Source organism: Chiloscyllium punctatum, chromosome 1 (genome assembly GCF_047496795.1).
Source record: "Chiloscyllium punctatum isolate Juve2018m chromosome 1, sChiPun1.3, whole genome shotgun sequence".
NCBI lineage: Eukaryota > Metazoa > Chordata > Chondrichthyes > Orectolobiformes > Hemiscylliidae > Chiloscyllium > Chiloscyllium punctatum.
The window spans coordinates 10,535,014-10,552,880 of record NC_092739.1 but is presented as its reverse complement, the minus strand read 5'-3'; the positions used below and the strand labels follow the sequence as shown (position 1 = coordinate 10,552,880).

General features: G+C 40.3%; 1 protein-coding gene across 1 annotated transcript in view; it reads right to left on the bottom strand.

Annotated features, from left to right (window-relative positions):
- Positions 1–17,867, bottom strand: part of ttc29 (tetratricopeptide repeat domain 29) — a 480,386-nt gene that overhangs the window by 207,122 nt on the left and 255,397 nt on the right. Inside the window, exon 8 of the mRNA XM_072568671.1 lies at positions 16,580–16,671. Within this exon, the coding sequence (XP_072424772.1) occupies positions 16,580–16,671 (92 nt within the window). The remainder of the gene's footprint in view (positions 1–16,579; positions 16,672–17,867) is intronic.

Genomic DNA, 17,867 nt, shown 5'->3' with positions numbered 1-17,867 from the left:
GTTAATTCTGCTTTCTCTCCACAAATGCTATCAGATGTACCGAGATTTAACTGCAATTTCTGTTTTTGTTTCAGATCTCCAGCACATGCAGTTCTTTATTTTATTATAAATAGAGAGGGCTTTATTTGATTTTTTTTGTGTATTAAACTTGTGCTCTTTTATTAAAGAACAATGGTAGTCTTGTGTTGAAATGTTCAATGACCAATCACCACAATAACCAACTGTAAAAATAAAACTTATGATGTATCAAGCCAGGTTTCATTCTTGGATCTGACTTGCAGAGTATTACTATTTGTGATCATTATAATAACTCCTCCAAACATGACTCCTTTATGAAACACTCAGAAAGGCAGAACAAAGAAATAACTTTGTCCATACGTTTAACAAATGGATGAGAAAATAGGCTTCCTTAAAAAGATGAGGTATCAATATCTGGTGCAGCCCAGAAAGGGAATCTCACATCATTGTGACATTCTGTGCCATTCGCAAGTGGAGTCAACAAGGGGACAATAGCTTGGATGCAGACAAAATGAGTGATCGACAACAATCTTCTGAGGATGAAGCTGAGCCTGAGGATCAGGATATTGATCAAGAGGGCAACTGATGAATGTGCGACAGAGCAATGCACTGCAAATCCTGAGAAGGCAGAAAGAAACTAATTGAAACTCACTTCAGCAGGGAAAAGGACTGCCTTCCTCTCAGCCAGTTTACCAACAACTCCAGATCTCTGTAGTAGAAGCTGAAAGCTAGCTTGTCATTTATTTGCAATATTTCCAAACTAGATTATGAATCTTCTCATATGAAATAGGGAGCCCTGATGTCTACCACACTTTCCTCTGGTCAACTGAGAGTTGTGGTCCATGAAACTTGGTGAATGTGATGATGTTATCACTTTAACAAGGCTATTTTGTCCTTGGGTTATTTTTAAGAGAGGTCGTAAAGACAGAGTGCAGTAATGTCTGGGAAGAGCCTAGTCTAACAATGGCAGGGGAGTGGCAGTTTTCCCAGTTTAGGTTTTTTCTAGTTTGGTTTAGCTGTAACAGTCAGAAGCTGCTGCAGTGCAAAGTTTCAACAGATGATTCCTGACTGACTTTTCTCTCTGAAATCTTTTTGGATGCTGTTCCCTTCTGCCTATAAGAACCTGTGCCAAGGGATGTGTTTATGAGATGTTGCTGGATTAGAGCCGTTCCTTAGTTAAGTTGCTAAATTGAATCAGTTAGGTTATTTTAAATTCTGTTTTCTTCTGTTCGTGTTTCAACTGCAATGTTCAAATAAATTCTGTTTTGTTTAAAGCCAAAGGGTTTGACCAGCTACATCATACCTGGAACATCCACTTCATCTGCCTTTAAAATAAGAAAAAGTTAGGGATGGTGCCATTTACCCTTGTACAGTACAAAAGATTATTAAGCTTCTTCTTGCATTGATATGCACTTTATTTAATCGAGGAACAAGCACAGAACCAGGCTGCTGTGTGCAGGTTGGGTGGTTCTGGTGGAATGGTCTCCTGGAGCAATTCACTGGGAAAAGGACTGGCCCCTTTTTCACCACCTCATCCATGAATGTCTCCAGATCCTTGTCCATGAAAGAAGCAGTTAGCTTGCCTTTCTTCAGGGCCATGTCTTCAATGACAAGGCTCAAACATCACAGTGGGATTGGTCATTCCTGGTTTCCAGTGTCTGAAATGGTGTGCAGCAATGCTTTAATTATGCCTCTGACTATGCAATTTTCCAAGAAATGCACCCAACAGCCCAATTTCATAATCAATTATATGAAGACTGGAAGTTTGGGAAAATTTGCGCTGGGTCACAGCAGACCAAACACCAAGAACTTCACTCGGCAACACCTTTTAACTACAAAGGGGAAAACTCTACCCCTTGTCTTTTAAAGGGTACTCCTCAATTTCCAAATTTTGCTTCTAGACAGGGTTTGCATTGCAGCCTTTGATTTGTGTTAAAAATTTGTTGGGAAGTAGACAGAGAATGCAGAAAAATGTGTGCAGAGTCTAGTTGGATGTCACATGTGTGTTCGCTTGGGATTGGTCTAGAACCTCAACTTTTCATAATACTTCATAATGATTCAGCTGAACTAATAGAAAGCTCTATACACAATTTGCAAATGATGCTAAGTTACAGTATATAGTTCAGATGGGAGATGGGTGTTGTAAAGGGATAGAGACTAATTAAGTAAGTGAATAAAGCAAGGCAATTTAAATTCAATATGGGTTAGTATGAAGTCATCCAATTTGGATCCAACAAAGCTAAAATGGAGAAAATGAAGCTGTAGTGGAGAAAATAAATTTGAAATGTGCACAATTATCAAAAGCTAGTTTTTAAAAATTATTTTTGAAATATAGGTTTTGATAGCAAGGCTGGTATTATAAACATGGAGTCAGCTTTTTGAGCCTGCTGTAGCATTTTTTGCCCATATCCAAATGCCCTTGAATTGAGTGGCTTGCTAGATCACTTCATAGGACAGTTAAGAGTCAACCATATTGCTGTGGGTCTGAACTCACATGTAGGCCACATAAGAAGGATCACATTAGTGGACCAGATAGGTTCTCAACTCAGGAATGGGGCAGTAACAGTGGAAATGATTGACACGGCGTCAGTTCCAAGAATCCAGTTTGTTTTTGGTAATGATTTAGGAGGGTCCAAGGTGGGAGTGACACGACTTGTTGTGGAAAAGCCTAAGGAAGACCAGGAAACTGAGGAGTTAAAAGAAAAACATATCTTCGTATTTTCCCAGACTGTGTAGAAATAAGATCCCACTATTATAAGTCACAGCACAAAGCAAAACCTAAAGAGAAAGACGAAGGAGTTGCGGTTCAGTTAGCGGATACTCTGTTTGACATAATGGTGCAGGAAAATCCTGAACAGGCAGAGGGTCAGATAGAAGTGCTTAGGCCTGAAAGGCTAATGGACTTGCAATAGAAAGACGAGACAATAAAAGATATATATGTTGATGAAAAGGAGGCAGAGGATATTCCTGAGGGTTATTGTCTGAAAGATAGAATCCTAAGATGAAAATGGAGACCATGGTAGGTTAGTGCAGAGGAGAAATGGACAGAAGTGCACCAGATTGTGTTGCTGGTAGCATATAGCACATGAACTACCTATAGGTGGTCGGCTAGGGGTTTGGAAGACACACGCAAGGTACAAAAACATTTCGGTTGACCTGGAATGCACAAGGATGTGGTTAACTTTTGCCATGCATATCATACATGCCAAATGGTAGGTAAGCCACAGGTAGTAATAAAACCAGCACCTTTGTTGTCAATTCCCACATTTGAAATTTTCACGCCGGTTATAATTGATTGGGTAGATCCCCTCCTGAGAACTAAAAGTGGGAAGCAGTACTTGTTAATCATAATGAATGTGTCTACCAGATTTCTGGAGGCAATTCCATTACAGAGTATTAAGGCAAAAAGGATGGCAGAGGAGTTAGTAGCTTTATTTACGCAGTATGGGCTACCCAGAAAGATTCAGCCAGACTAAGGGTCTAATTTTACTGCTAGGCTGTTTAAGGAAGTAATGAATGGCTTAGGTGTACAGCACTTTAAATCAAGTGCATATCATCCTGAATCCCAGGGAGATTTAGAAAGGTGGCATCAGACCCTGGAGACCATGTTGACAGCATACTGTCAGGATTACCCAAATGATTGGGATAAAGATATCGTTTGCTATTAGAGATATCACAAACAAACCTACTCAGCTTACTCCCCTTGAATTAATATTTGAACCTGAAGTGAGAGGCCCTTTGAAATTAATTAAAGAGAAATTGACAGGAGCAAAGTCGGAGGTCTCACACTTGGATTATGTATTAGAGGTGAGGGAGAGATTAAATTGAGTAAGTGAGTTAGCTAAACAGTACCTAAGGGGGGGCACAATATAGAATGAAGCAGGTGGTGGATAAAAACTCTGAGACTCGGATGTTTTCCAGTGGGGATGACTTTTTTAGTATTGTTACCAGTGATAGGAGATCCCTTCAAAGTCAAGTTTAGTGGTCTCTATCAAATTGAGAAAAGGTTGAATCAGGTGAACTATCTGGTAAAGATGCCAGATAGGAAAATACTGTATCAGCTATGTCATGTGACTATGTTGAACTCTTATTATCATAGAGAGAAAGAACTGGGTAAGCAGGTTTTAGTTACTGCCCTGCAGAGTGAGGAATCAAATCCAGCTGCTGTGGAATTTGGTGTGCCTCAAAATATGTTAAACAATGAGGAAGTCCTTGAGGAATGGGGTAGGTTAGTAAACTATCTGTCTCAGGACCAAAGAACGTAGTCGAAAGGTTTGTTACAAATGTATAAAGACATATGTAGGAATAATATGGAGTGGACTAATGCTATTGTGCATGACGTAGACGTAGAGAATACCGCTCTGATAAAATAACGCCCCTACAGAGTTAATCCTTTCAAAGCCAGACAGGTCCAGAAAGAAGTGGAGGCCATGTTCAATGAAGATATCATCAAACAGAGTCACAGCGAATGGAGTTCATCGATCATCTTAGTTCCCAAACCTAATGGGACTCAATGGTTTTGCGTGGATTATTAGAAGGTCAACGTTGTAACAAAATCAGACTCATGCCCAACATCAAGATTCCAAGACTGTATCAAGAAAGTTGGACAAGCCAGTTACATCATGAAGTTGGACTTACTGTGTGGTTATTGGCAAGTACCTTTATCAGAGATAGTGAAAGAAATTACTGCGTTTGTAACTCCAAATGGGCTATATCAATACAAAGTGATGCCCTTTGAATGAAGAACGCACCTGCCACATTCCAAAGTCTCATGAAGAGTAGCGGCTGCGTTAACAAACTGTGCAGTCTATCTGGATGATGTGGTGGTCTTTAGTGAGTCCTGGGAAGATCACGTGTACAGTTGGCAGAGCTCTGACCAAGTAAGAGAAGCAAAGCTGGTAATAAACCTAAACAAAACTAAATTTGCAAAAGCAGAGGTGACGTTCTTGGGACATAACTTCGGTCATGGAAGGTTGACCCCAAGGAATGCAAAGACGAATGCCATCGAGAAATTTCCATGACCAACCTCGGAGAAAGAAGTGCTTCAATTTTTGGGACTAAGCGGATTCCATCGGAAATTTGTTCCAAACTTCAGCAGCGTAGTAGCACCATGAACAGGCGTGCTGAAGAAGAACACAAACTTTTGGTAGACAGAACAGAGCCAGGTGGCATTTGACAATTTAAAAACAAAATTAACCATTGCACCTGTTTTAGCTACACCAAACGTTTTGAAACCTTTCAAAGTTGCTTTCGATGTTAGCGACATAGGAGTTGGAGCTGTACTGCTTCAGGAAGATGAGGATGGAATTGAACTGCCAGTTGGTTATTTTACAAAGAAACTCAACACCCACCAGATAAAATACTCGATGACTGAAAAAGAACTAGTGAGTTTGGTACTGACCTTACAACATTTTAATGTTTATGTCACGAACAATGCGTTGGAAACAGTAATGTATATGGATCGCAATCTTGTTAAATTCTTTGAATGCTTTAAAGACAAGAAGATGAGAGTATTTCCTTGGAGTCTTCTTATATTACAGAGTTTTTAATTTACAAATCGTGCATGTTTCTGGTCATAAGAATGTAATAACAAATGTGTTATCGTGTATTTCACTGATAAAGCAGAGATGAGGTTGGTATCTATTCAATGTTATATATATGTGGGAAGAAGTTAATATGAACTTAGATTAAAGTCATATGTATGTCATGGTAATGTGGCTAAGGAATAAAGAAAAACCTGAAGTCATCTTTTCATTGCGATGGCTCATTTTATTTCCTTAAGTGGGGTGGTGTTATGAAGGTGTAGGTTTGTACTGTACCTTTAAGGGAGAGTGGAAGCTGGAACAGACCTAGAGAGGCACAGAGCATGTTGAAAAATTTAAAGCGTAACATTTGGTTGTGAACCAAAAGCTGAAGCTGAAATGCTATGGTAAACAACAAATTCGAATTTGGCCAAACAATTTAAGTTATGCCACAAGATACCAAAATCCAATAGCATTAGAATTTAAATGTTTTGATGACATCAAACCAATGACATGGTCCAATGTTTTGGGGGATTTTGAATAGTTAGCCACAGCGAAGAGCACCATCAAACACAGATGGCCTGCACTCTCTGAAAGGTACCTTTTATATGAAATTTGTGAAGCAGAAGATGAAAGAAAAGACCCAGGAAAGTACAGATAAAGATACCAAGGGAACAGTGGCAACTGGCTGGTTTTGAAATTGGATTTTTTTTCTGTAAACTTAATCGGGGGGAGGGGGTTTTATTGGATCAGTATATTGTTGTAGAGTGGGATGCAGATAAATTGATCAGGCAAAGGGGGATTACTGTGCAAATAGTTGTTGTTTAATATTCTTGTGTTTCTTGGAGTTAAAGAACAAATCGTTAATTTTTTCTTTACATAGAGGGATTTTTGCAGTTCTTTGTCACTCATATTTTAACAAATTACGAGGCGAGGTGAGCTTTTCTGTGGGTTTGGTTCAAATTAGCAGAAGGATTTACCCCATGTCATAACAATATGTAATTCAAGAGTATAATGGAATGTTAACTTTATTTCAAGGAGAGTGAGTTACAAAGATTTTGAAATTATTCTTCAGTTGGTCTGACCCCCATGTGGACAACTGCATTGTGTTTTTAGTATTTTGCTTCAGAAAGGATATGGTGGCATTATAGCGCAGATTAACCTGAACGATGTCAAAGCTTATAGGATCAAATCATGAGGATAGGCTGCAGAAACCTTGTTTATATTGCCCTTATTATAGAATATTGAGGAGTTATCTGATTAAGATGTTTAAGTGGTAGATTTTATTTTGATAGTATAACTGTGGAGAAACCTTTCTAGTAAGAGAGTAAAAATTGAATGACATAATTTTAAAAGTAGAGCTGAATCATACAGGATGAAAATCAGTATTCACTTTTCACATAAAAACTAGTAGAAATCCAAGGCCATGGATTTCAAGATCAATAGAGTTTTCAAGATTGAACGAGGTTTTGATTTTGTAATCAATAACATCAAGGACTATATGGAGTCAAGGTTCAGATCAGTCATGATCTCATTAAATGGTGAAGCAGGCTCAAGAAGATCAATACCCATACTAGTTTCTAATGCTCCCACTGTCTAGCATTGCTATAGTGAGAGGGTCTCTTAAATTTTAAATGGTCAGAAGATATTAAGCTGGATTTTCATGCAGATTGCCACTCTACCCCATCTCTTTCCTTAAAAAAGAAGTCTCTGCACCTTGGAGAGGCAATTCAGTTCAGGTCTTCATCAAAAATGTGCAGCTGTACTTCCATTCTGACAGTTCTTTCCAAATGCAGAACAGTCGGGGGAAGGCAAACAATATCTCCTTTTCATAGCAGTCAGTTGCAGTTTCCTGAAATTTAAAAGTCCTGACAGCCACTTTGAGAGCTGCTGTTGAATCTCAGCACATAAGGCAACTATGATGTTCGGGTGCTGGGAGGATAGAGTGCCGGATGGGTAGGGGGTGTAGGTTAGCTGGTGCCTCTGAGACAATTGTTTTCCTTCATCTCAGCAGGTCTGGCAGTATCTATGGGGAGAAAACAGTTAATGTTGTGAGTCTGACAACTCTTCATTAGTTCTGATCTTCTGCATCCGCAGTTCTTTGTTTTCTTTTCTTTATTTTTAGACTATGACCCTTAGTTCTAGATTCTCTCAAAGGGAAAACACCCTTTGGATGGTTTCCCAATGGGCGGCACAGAGCTCAGTGGTTAGCACTGCTGCCTCTCAGAGCCAGGGACCTGGATTCAATTCCAACCTTGGCCGACTATCTCCCAGTGTCTGCATGGATTTTCTCTAGGTGCTCCGGTTTCCCACCACAGTCCAAAGATGTGCAGGTCAGGTAGATTGACCATGCTAAATTGCCCATTGTGTCCAGGGATGTATAGGCTAGTGGATTAGATGTGAGAAAATGCAGGGTTACAAGGATAGGGTAGGGGTCAGTGTGGGATACTCTTTTGAGGGGCAGTCTGGACTCAATGGGCTGAATGGCTTGCTTCCACACTGTAGGGATTCAATGATTCTTTCCACATCCACTTGGTCAAGTCACCTTATGATCTTATATGTTCCAATTAAGTCACCTCTGACATCTCTAAACTTCAGAGAATACAGGCCTTGCTTGTCTAGCCTTTCCTCATAAGACAACCTGCTCATTCCAGATATTAGTCAAGCAAACCTTCTCTGTACTGCTTCAAAACATTAACATCCTTCCCTATGAATGGTGACCAGCACAGTTAACAGTACTCCAGATGTAGTCTCACCAATGCCCTATATATCTGAAATATTACCGATCTACCGTTGTATTTAATTCTCCTCACAGTAAAACATAATGTTCTATTAACTTTCCTGATCATTTGTTATTGCATGCTAACCTTCTGTGATTTATGCATTAGGAGACCCAATTCTGCAACCTTTACCACTGAGATAATATGTTTCAAATTTATTTTTCCTAACAAATTGGACAATTTCACACTTTCTCATGTTGAACTCCATTTGTCAGATCTTCATCCACGCACTTAACCTATCTATAATATCCCTTTGTAGAGCCCATATGTCCTCTTCACAATTCATTTTCCTATCTATTTTTATGTCATCAGCAAGTGTAGCTACTTCTCCTTTGATCCTTTCTTTTAGGTCAAGTCCCTGGTAGGGGGCAGCCAAGTATGCATTAGGTCCACCAGTGGAGTGACGATTCAAGTCCCGTTCAGTGGCAGGATAGGGAGAAGGGAGGCAGTCAGATTCCGGGGAATGTTGTTTTGAGTCCAGCATGCAGAAGGATGGGGGGGATTATTGGTTCAGATCAGGTTGCATAGAAGTGAGAGGCAAGGTTGCAGTTTTAGATCTCGGATGGGGTGATGTCAAGACAGGTCAGGTGCTAAGGGGTCGTGGTACTGGGTCGACTCCAGGCTGTAGCATCTGGGCTGGTTTGGGGTGGGGGGAGAGGTAAGCTGTGTCCTTGGGATTTAAGAGGTATGGATGATGCAGGGGAGTGGCGGGTGGGGGTCAGATCTGTTGGGAAGTAAGTGGGGCTGAGTTGGGTTGATACTCGGGGTGGGTATTGGATCAGGGTGTATTAAAGGTCTGGGGAAGTGTACTTGGGTTGTATGTATATGGTGGTAAATAGGGGTCAGTTGAATAGTTATTCAGGAGTTAGATGATATGTTTAATAGTCTAACTTTTCCTGAGTAACAATTTCACTTAATTTCATTGAAACTATCTGAAGTCTTCAATGTAAATGTAGACTTTAAGACAGATCCAGGCATAGAGCTGAAACACCAAAGGGCAGAAACAATAGTGGGAGCTGTATATAGAGTATATAGACCCCCTCTCCCCAATACCCAAACTGTGGTGTAACTTCAGGGATGGTGTTAAACAGGAAATTAAAGACACAAATAATAAAGGTACAGCTGTAATTATGGGCAACTTTAATCTGTGTGAAGGTTTTCTGGATCAGTATACTGAGGAGCCAAGAAGAGAACAGGTTATCCTAAACTGGGTATTTTGTAGTAGTGAAAATGGAATATACCAAATCTAACTGTGCAAGGAGCCTTGGGGAAGGGAGATCATAATGTGATAGAATTTTTCATTAAGGTGGAGAGTGACGTAGTTTGATTCTGCAAGTAGGCTCCTGAATCTGAATAAAGGAAGCTGTGAAGGTATGAGGTGCAAACTGATGATAATAAAATTGGGGACTTTACCTAAAGGGATGACAATAGATTTACAATAGCAAACATTTAACGAGTATACGGAAGAATGTAACAATTGTTCATTCTTGTTTGGCACAAGAATCAAAATGGAAAGGTGTCCAAAACAGGGCTAACAAGGGACATCAGGGATAATATTAGACTCAAGGAAATGGCATATAAATTGGCTAAAAAGTAGATGTGAGGGTTGGGAGCAGTTTAGATTTCAGCACAGGGGGACAAAATAATTCATTGAGAAACAGAAACTAGGATACTAGAGGAAGATTGCAGGAAACATATACACTGATTGTAAAAGCTTTTATAGTTATATGAGGAGAAAAAGATTAGTGATGACAAATTAGGTCTCTTACATAACAAAACAGTGAAAGTTATAATGGGGAACCAAGAGATGACAGACCAATTAAATCTTTTGGTTCTGTCTTCCCAAAGAAGGACACAAAAAACATTCTAAAGATGTTGGGGAACACAGGGTCTAGTAAGAGGAGGAACTGATGGAAATCCATGCTCGCAGGGAAATGGTTTTGGGGAAATTGATAGTATTAAAGGCTGACATATTCCCAGGCCTGATAATTTACACCGCACGGAAGTGGCCTGAGAAAGCAATACATTGGTGATAAACTTCTAAAATTTTATAAACACTGGAACAATTCCTATGAATTGGAGAGCAGCTAATATAACCCACTATTTAAAAATGGGTGATAGAAAGAAAACAGGGAATTATAGATCAGTTAGCCTGACATTGATAACAGGAAAATTGCTAGAATACATAATAAAAACTTTAATAGCCAGGTACTTGGACAACATTGACAATACTGGTGAGGGTGAGCATGAATTTATGATAGGGAGATCTGCTTGACAAATCTACTAGAATTTTTCAAAGATTTAATGAGCAAAGTTGATAAGGGGAATCAGTGGATAGGATTTACTTGGACTTTCAGAAAGCTTTTGAGAAGAGATATAGCACATAAAGAAATATAAGATGTCAGAGATTAGATGTAAAATTAAAGTGCATGGAGCTAGGAGTAGCTATGGACATAGGTAAAAACAATAACTGCAGATGCTGGAAACCAAATACTGGATTAATGGTGCTGGAAGAGCACAGTAGTTCAGGCAGCATCCAACGAGCAGCGAAATCGACGTTTTGGGCAAAAGTCCTTCATCAGGAATAAAGGCAGTGAGCCTGAAGTGTGGAGAGATAAGCTAGAGGAGGGTGGGGGTGGGGAGAGAGTAGCAGAGAGTACAATGGGTGAGTGGGGGATGAGATGAAGGTGATAGGTCAAGGAGGAGAGGGTGGAGTGGATAGGTGGAAAAGGAGCTAGGCAGGTCAGACAAGTCCGGACAAGTCAAGGAGACAGTGCTGAGCTGGAATTTGAAACTAGGATGAGGTGGGGGAAGGGGAAATGAGGAAGCTGTTGAAGTCCACATTGATGCCCTGGGGTTGAAGTGTTCTGAGGCGGAAGATGAGGCGTTCTTCCTCCAGGCGTCTGGTGGTGAGGGAGCGGCGGTGAAGGAGGCCCAGGACCTCCATGTCCTCAGCAGAGTGGGAAGGGGAGTTGAAATGTTGGGCCACGGGGCGGTTTGGTTGATTGGTGCGGGTGTCTCGGAGATGTTCCCTAAAGCGCTCTGCTAGGAGGCGCCTAGGAGGCGCCCAGTCTCCCCAATGTAGAGGAGACCACATCGGGAGCAACAGATACAATAAATGATATTAGTGGATGTGCAGGTAAAACTTTGATGGATGTGGAAGGCTCCTTTAGGGCCTTGGATAGAGGTGAGGGAGGAGATGCGGGCACAGGTTTTACAGTTCCTGCGGTAGCAGGGGAAAGTGCCAGAATGGGAGTGTGGGTCGTAGGGGGGTGTGGACCTGACCAGGTAGTCACGGAGGGAACGGTCTTTGCGGAAGGCGGAAAGGGGTGGGGAGGGAAATATATCCCTGGTGGTGGGGTCTTTTTGGAGGTGGCGGAAATGTCGGCGGATGATTTGGTCTATGCAAAGGTTTGTAGGATGGAAGGTGAGCACCAGGGGCGTTCTGTCCTTGCTACGGTTGGAGGGGTGGTGTCTGAGGGCGGAGGTGCGGGATGTGGACGAGATGTGTTGGAGGGCATCTTTAACCATGTGGGAAGGGAAATTGCGGTCTTTAAAGAAGGAGGCCATCTGATGTGTTCTATGGTGGAACTGGTCCTCCTGGGAGCAGATACGGCGGAGGCGGAGAAAGTGGGAATGCGGGATGGCATTTTTGCAAGAGGTAGGTTGGGAAGAGGTGTAATCCAGGTAGCTGTGGGAGTTGGTGGGTTTGTAAAAAATGTCGGTGTCAAGTCGGTCATCACTAATGGAGATGGAGAGGTCCAGGAAGGGGAGCGAGGTGTCAGAGATGGTCCAGGTAAATTTAAGGTCAGGGTGGAATGTGTTGGTGAAGTTGATGAATTGCTCAACCTCCTCGCGGGAGCGCGAGGTGGCACCAATGCAGTCATCAATGTAGCGGAGGTGTTGGCAGACAGGGAACAAAGAATAAATAGGTCTTTTTGAGTGGCAGCCAGTGATTAGTGGTTTACGACAGTGATTAGTGCTTGGCCCTACGGTTTATCAGCTTTTAATCCATCAGTTTTCCCAACATCATTTCTCTGCAAAAATTGACTTCCTTCACTTCACAATATATATTAATTATATGAAGGAACTAAATGTAATATCTCCAAGGCTGCAGGCACCACAAAGTTGTGTGGTAAGGTGAATTATGGGGAAAATGCAGAGATGTATATGGACTTCAGTAAGACATTTGGCAAGGTTCCTCACAGTAATCTGGTTAGCAAGGTTAGTTTTCATGGAATATGGGGAGAACTAGCCATTTGCATACAGAACTGGCTAGGAGGTAGAAGACAGAGAGTGGTGGTGGAGGGCTGCTTTTTGGACTGGGGACTTGTGACCAGTGGCATGCCAGAAGAATTGGTGCTGGGTCCACTACTTTTAATCATTTCCATAAATGATTTGGATGTGAACATAGGAGGTATAGTTAGTAAGTTTGCAGATGACACCAAAATTGGAGGTGTAGTGGACAGTGAAGAAGGTTACCTCACAGTACATTAGGATCTTGATCAGATGGGTCAACGGGCTGAGGAGGGGCAGATAGAGTTTAATTTCGATAAATGTGAGGTGCTGTATTTTGGAAAAGCAAATCATAGCAAGGCTTACACATGGATTGGTAAGGTCCTGGGGTATGTTGCCGAACAAAGGGACTTGGAGTACAGATTTATAGTTCCTTGAAAGTGGAATCACAGGTACACAGGATAGTGAAGAAATTTTTTGGTATACTTTCCATTATTGGTCAGAGCATTGAATATAGGTGTTGGAAGGTCATGTTGCGGCTGTACAGGACATTGGTTAGGCCACTTTTGGACTATTGCATGCAATTCTGGTCTCATTCCTATTGGAAGGATGTTTTGAAACTTGAAAAGGTTCAGAAAAGATTTACAAGGATGTTGCCAGGGTTGGAGGATTTGAGCTACAGGGAGAGGCTGAATAGCCTGGGGCTGTTCTCTCTGGAGCATCAGAGGCTGAGGGGTGAACTTATTGAAGTTTATAAAATCATGAAGGGCATGGACTGGATAAATTGACAAAGTATCTTCCCTGTGGGGGTGAGTCCAGAACTAGAGGGCATAGATTTAGGGTGAGAGGGGAAGATATAAAAGAAACCTAAGGGGCAACTTCTTCACGCATGGAATGTGTATGGAATGAGCTGCCAGAGGAAGAGGTGGATGCTGGTATAATTGCAACATTTAAAAGACATCTGGATGGGTATATGAATAGAAAGGGTTTAGAGGGAGATGGACCAAGTGCTGGCAAATGGGACTAGATTAGGTTGGGATATCTGGTCGGCATGGATGAGTTGGACTGAAGGGTCCGTTTCTATGCTGTACATCTCCATGACTCTCTGACTTAGAGAAGTTGGGTGAATGGGAAAATGCATGGCAGATGAAGTAAATTGTGGATAAATGTGAGGTCATTGACTTTGGTCGCAAAAATAGGAAGGCAGATTATTATCTGAATTGTGATAGATTAGGAAAGGGGCAGGTGCAATCAGACCTGGGTATCTTTGAACATCAGTTGCTGGTTTTAAGCATGCCAATGCAGCTGGGTGGCAAAGAAGGCAATTATTATATTGGCCTTAATAGTGAGGAAACTCGGGTTCAGAGGCAGTGATTTCTTGCTGCAATTGCAGACTACATCGGGAATACTGTGTGCAGGTCTCGTCTCCGTAGCTGAGGAAGGATCTTGTCTAGAGAGGGAATGCAACAATGGCTTACCAGACTGATTCCTGGGATGGCAAAACTGATATATAAAGAGAGACTGGATCAGTTAGACTATACACTGTAGTTTAGTAAAATGAGGTGGGAGCTCATTGATACCTAAATAATTCTAATAGGGCTAGACAGGGAAACAAAAGAAGGATGTTCCCAATGACTGGGGATTCCAGAATCAGAGGTCAAAGTCTAAAGATACGGGATAAACCATTTAGTACTGAGATGAGGAGAAATTTCTTTACCCAGAGAGTGGTGAGTCAGTGGAATTCTCTACTACAGAAAGACCAAAACATTGAATGTTTCCAAGAAGTAGACATAGTTCTTAGGGCTAAAGAAATCAAAGGGAATGAACAAAAAGGAACAAGCTACTGAGTTGGAAAATTAGCTCATTATCATATTGAATGACATGAAAGGGCTTGAAAGGCTGAATGGCCTACTTGAGCACCTATTTTCACTATTTCTATGCTTCTAGTGGAACTGGTGGCCCAAAATTCAATTTTCTAGGCAATTTCTTTAGCGTATGCTATGACGGAGATTCTACCGGGTCCCCACGTGCAACTTCTATCTATGGTGGAATAACAGCAGTCTGGCCAGTGGAAATTCCAGGTTAATATTTTAATTTCGTTTCTTTTTCAGCTATTGAGGTTTCTGGGGCATATCACTGCTAACTTCTTCCTCCTCACCTTGTCAACGAGCTAATCAAAAAACACAAAGAATCCTGGCCATGAAATATTGGCAAATGTCATTGGCACATGCACATGATAAACAGACACTTGTTCCCATTGAAAGTGCGAAACAACAAATCCCACTCTCTGCTTTCAATTCACATTTGCAGTACATTTTGTCACAGCTGGTAGCAACATCATTGAAAGTACTTTGACTAATGCAATTATATGAATGCTCAATATATATCAAATTTTCACATTCTGTTACTTTAATGGAAATTTTAATCATTTAAAATAAATAGGTTAACATTCCCATTGAAACCGGAGAGACGAATTTGCAAGGAGTGCAAAAGCTTTCATGCATTAACATTGTTCACAGTAATCTCCAAGATAATGCTTGTAGCATGCTCCATGGCATCTTTGCTACTTAACAAATTCAAAGACTTCAATTTAATTTTTGAAGCGTACAAATATTTACCTAAAAATATATTTCAGTTGAGTTTTGGAATAAAAAAGATTTTAACATAAAATGGTGTTTCTGACTGTTTTTTATTTCATTCATGAGGAGATTATTTATTTTTCTTGCCCACAGCATTTGGAAGAATGAACCAGGTATCCTAATATTTTTCCAATTGCATCTATATAACACTGAAAAACAAATATGTATATCATACGCAATCCATGTTCCATAGACTTAATTCTTCATCTAGCTTCCTCCACAGTTTGCAAAAAAGCTTAATATTAGTAATAGTAAAGATGGATTAGACACACAGCACAGAGAGTTTTTGCACTGAAATATTGTTTTTATATTATTTTATTTGAGAAAGATATAATATACTTTAAGAAACTTCTATTTGAGGCTTTAAAAGTTAATTTATTTTCCAGGAAAACATGCTTTCTGAGTCTCAAGGTTGAGAGGAGCTAGCACATACTATTTGTATATCAAGGTGATTCCAATTTCCAGCTGGCGAACTAGGACTCTTAACACCCACATCCCCTGACAACTGTCCAATTATGTACATCACACACAGCCTACTGTTTGCAGTAGAAGTAATCAATAAAGGATGTGGTTGAGTGAACACAGATTTTGGCTGAACCAATGCATGAAAACTTAATCATTTGTTCAGTGTGGAGAAATCAAATATAGCAGAGATGAAAACAGTCACTCTGGGGGGTTGCCAATTGTGCCACCAAGTTTAAGGACCAGAGCTTTTAGCAAGAAGAAAATGGGACTGGTGACAGGTGGAAATTTAAACGACTTTCTTCATTTCATGAATTAATGTAAACACTTTCAATTAATTTTTTTTGCTCTGGCCATTTCCAAAATTTCATCTGAGAAAGAACCAGTTTAATTTAATAAATTGTGATGCTTACTGGACTGTTGAATTGCCTTTAATATAAATGCAGTCTTATAATGTTTGAGGTATAATACTGTAGATACATTTGTAACTAAAAAAACATTTTTCCCCATTGGGAATTCACTTAATCATCCTGGACTGACCAAAAAAAAATGAACAAATAGAATGTTAAGCTCATGGAAAATAATCTTTGAGCAATAAAATGTGCATTTCGAAAACTGAAATCAAAATCTAAAATCTTTTAAGAGTTTGAAATACTTGGTTTGTAACTTTAAACATAAAACAATATATTGGCTGGAACAACATGTCAGCTAGATCTTTACTCTGATAAAACATCTAATATTTGCCTGTACTTCATGCCATCTTTGAACTCTGCCTAGCAAATAATTGGATAACGTTCATGCAAGGGTCATTCAAGAAGGGCATTTCTTTGAATGTAAGTAGGTTGTAAGGCTTGGTGACTGACCTCTAACAATTTAGTTTTTCCACAGTTGATTGAATTCTCAGTGATAAATTCCATCTTACCTTATCAAGGCTTTCGCAAGAGCTTCATAGGTTTTGCCTAAACTAATGTCATCGTCCATGGATTTGGAAAGCTCCAAATAAGTTTGCAAGAACTAAACAAAAGAGACATGAATTGTGCATCATAAATAAGAGAAAGAAACTGCAAAAATACTGAATTGTTTTTGAGCACATTCTATTTTTCACTTACTTTGTATAGTCTATAATGTTACCTGTATAAAAAAAAGTTGAACAAAAAGAGGTTTCTTTTGTCATAAGTTGTGATATTATTTAATAAGTTTGCTATATATGGCTAACAGATATATTTCAGATCCATGAATAACCAAACAATATTCTTTTGTCTAAAGTTTTCAGTGTGTTTTTAAAATTGAGACAGAAAGGTCATTGTCTCTAAAGTTTGTGTACAAAAACAAAAAACAAAGAAAATTACAGCACAGAAATAGGCTCTCTGGCCCTCCAAGCCTGCGCCAATCCAGATTCTCGATCTAAAACTATCGCCTATTTTCTAAGGATCCGTATCCCTCTGCTCCCTGCCCATTTATATATCTATCTAGATACATCTTAAATGTCGCTACTGTGCCCACCTCTACCACCTCTTCCGGCAACATGTTCCAGGCACCCACCGCACTCTGCGTAAAGAATTTTCCATGCATATCCCCCTTTTCCCCTCTCACCTTGAACTCGTGACCCCTAGTAATTGAGTCCCCCAATCTGGGAAAAAGCTGACGTTTCAAGTCTAACCGACCCTTTGTCAAAGCTAAAAAAAGGGAGAAATAGGGAGGTATTTATATTAGGCTGAGCCTAGTATATCTCAGCCTAATATAAATACCTCCCTATTTCTCCCTTTTTTAGCTTTGACAAAGGGTCAGTTAGACTCGAAACATCAGCTCTTTTCTCTCCTTACAGATGCTGCCAGACCTGCTGAGATTTTCTAGCATTTTCTGTTTTGGTTTCAGATTCCAGCATCTGCAGTAATTTACTTTTATCCTGGGAAAAAGCTTCTTGCTATCCACTCTGTCTATACCTCTCAAGATTTTGAAGACCTCAATCAGGTCCCCCCTCAACCTCCGTCTTTCTAATGAAAATAATCCTAATCTACTCAACCTCTCTTCTTAGCTAGTGCCCTCCATATCAGGCAACATCCTGGTGAACTTCCTCTGCACATCCTTTTGGTAATATGGCGACCAGAAATGTACCCAGTATTCCAAATGTGCTGAACCAAAGTCCTATACAACTGTAACATGACCTCCAACTCTTGTACTCAATACCCCATCCGATGAAGGAAAGCATG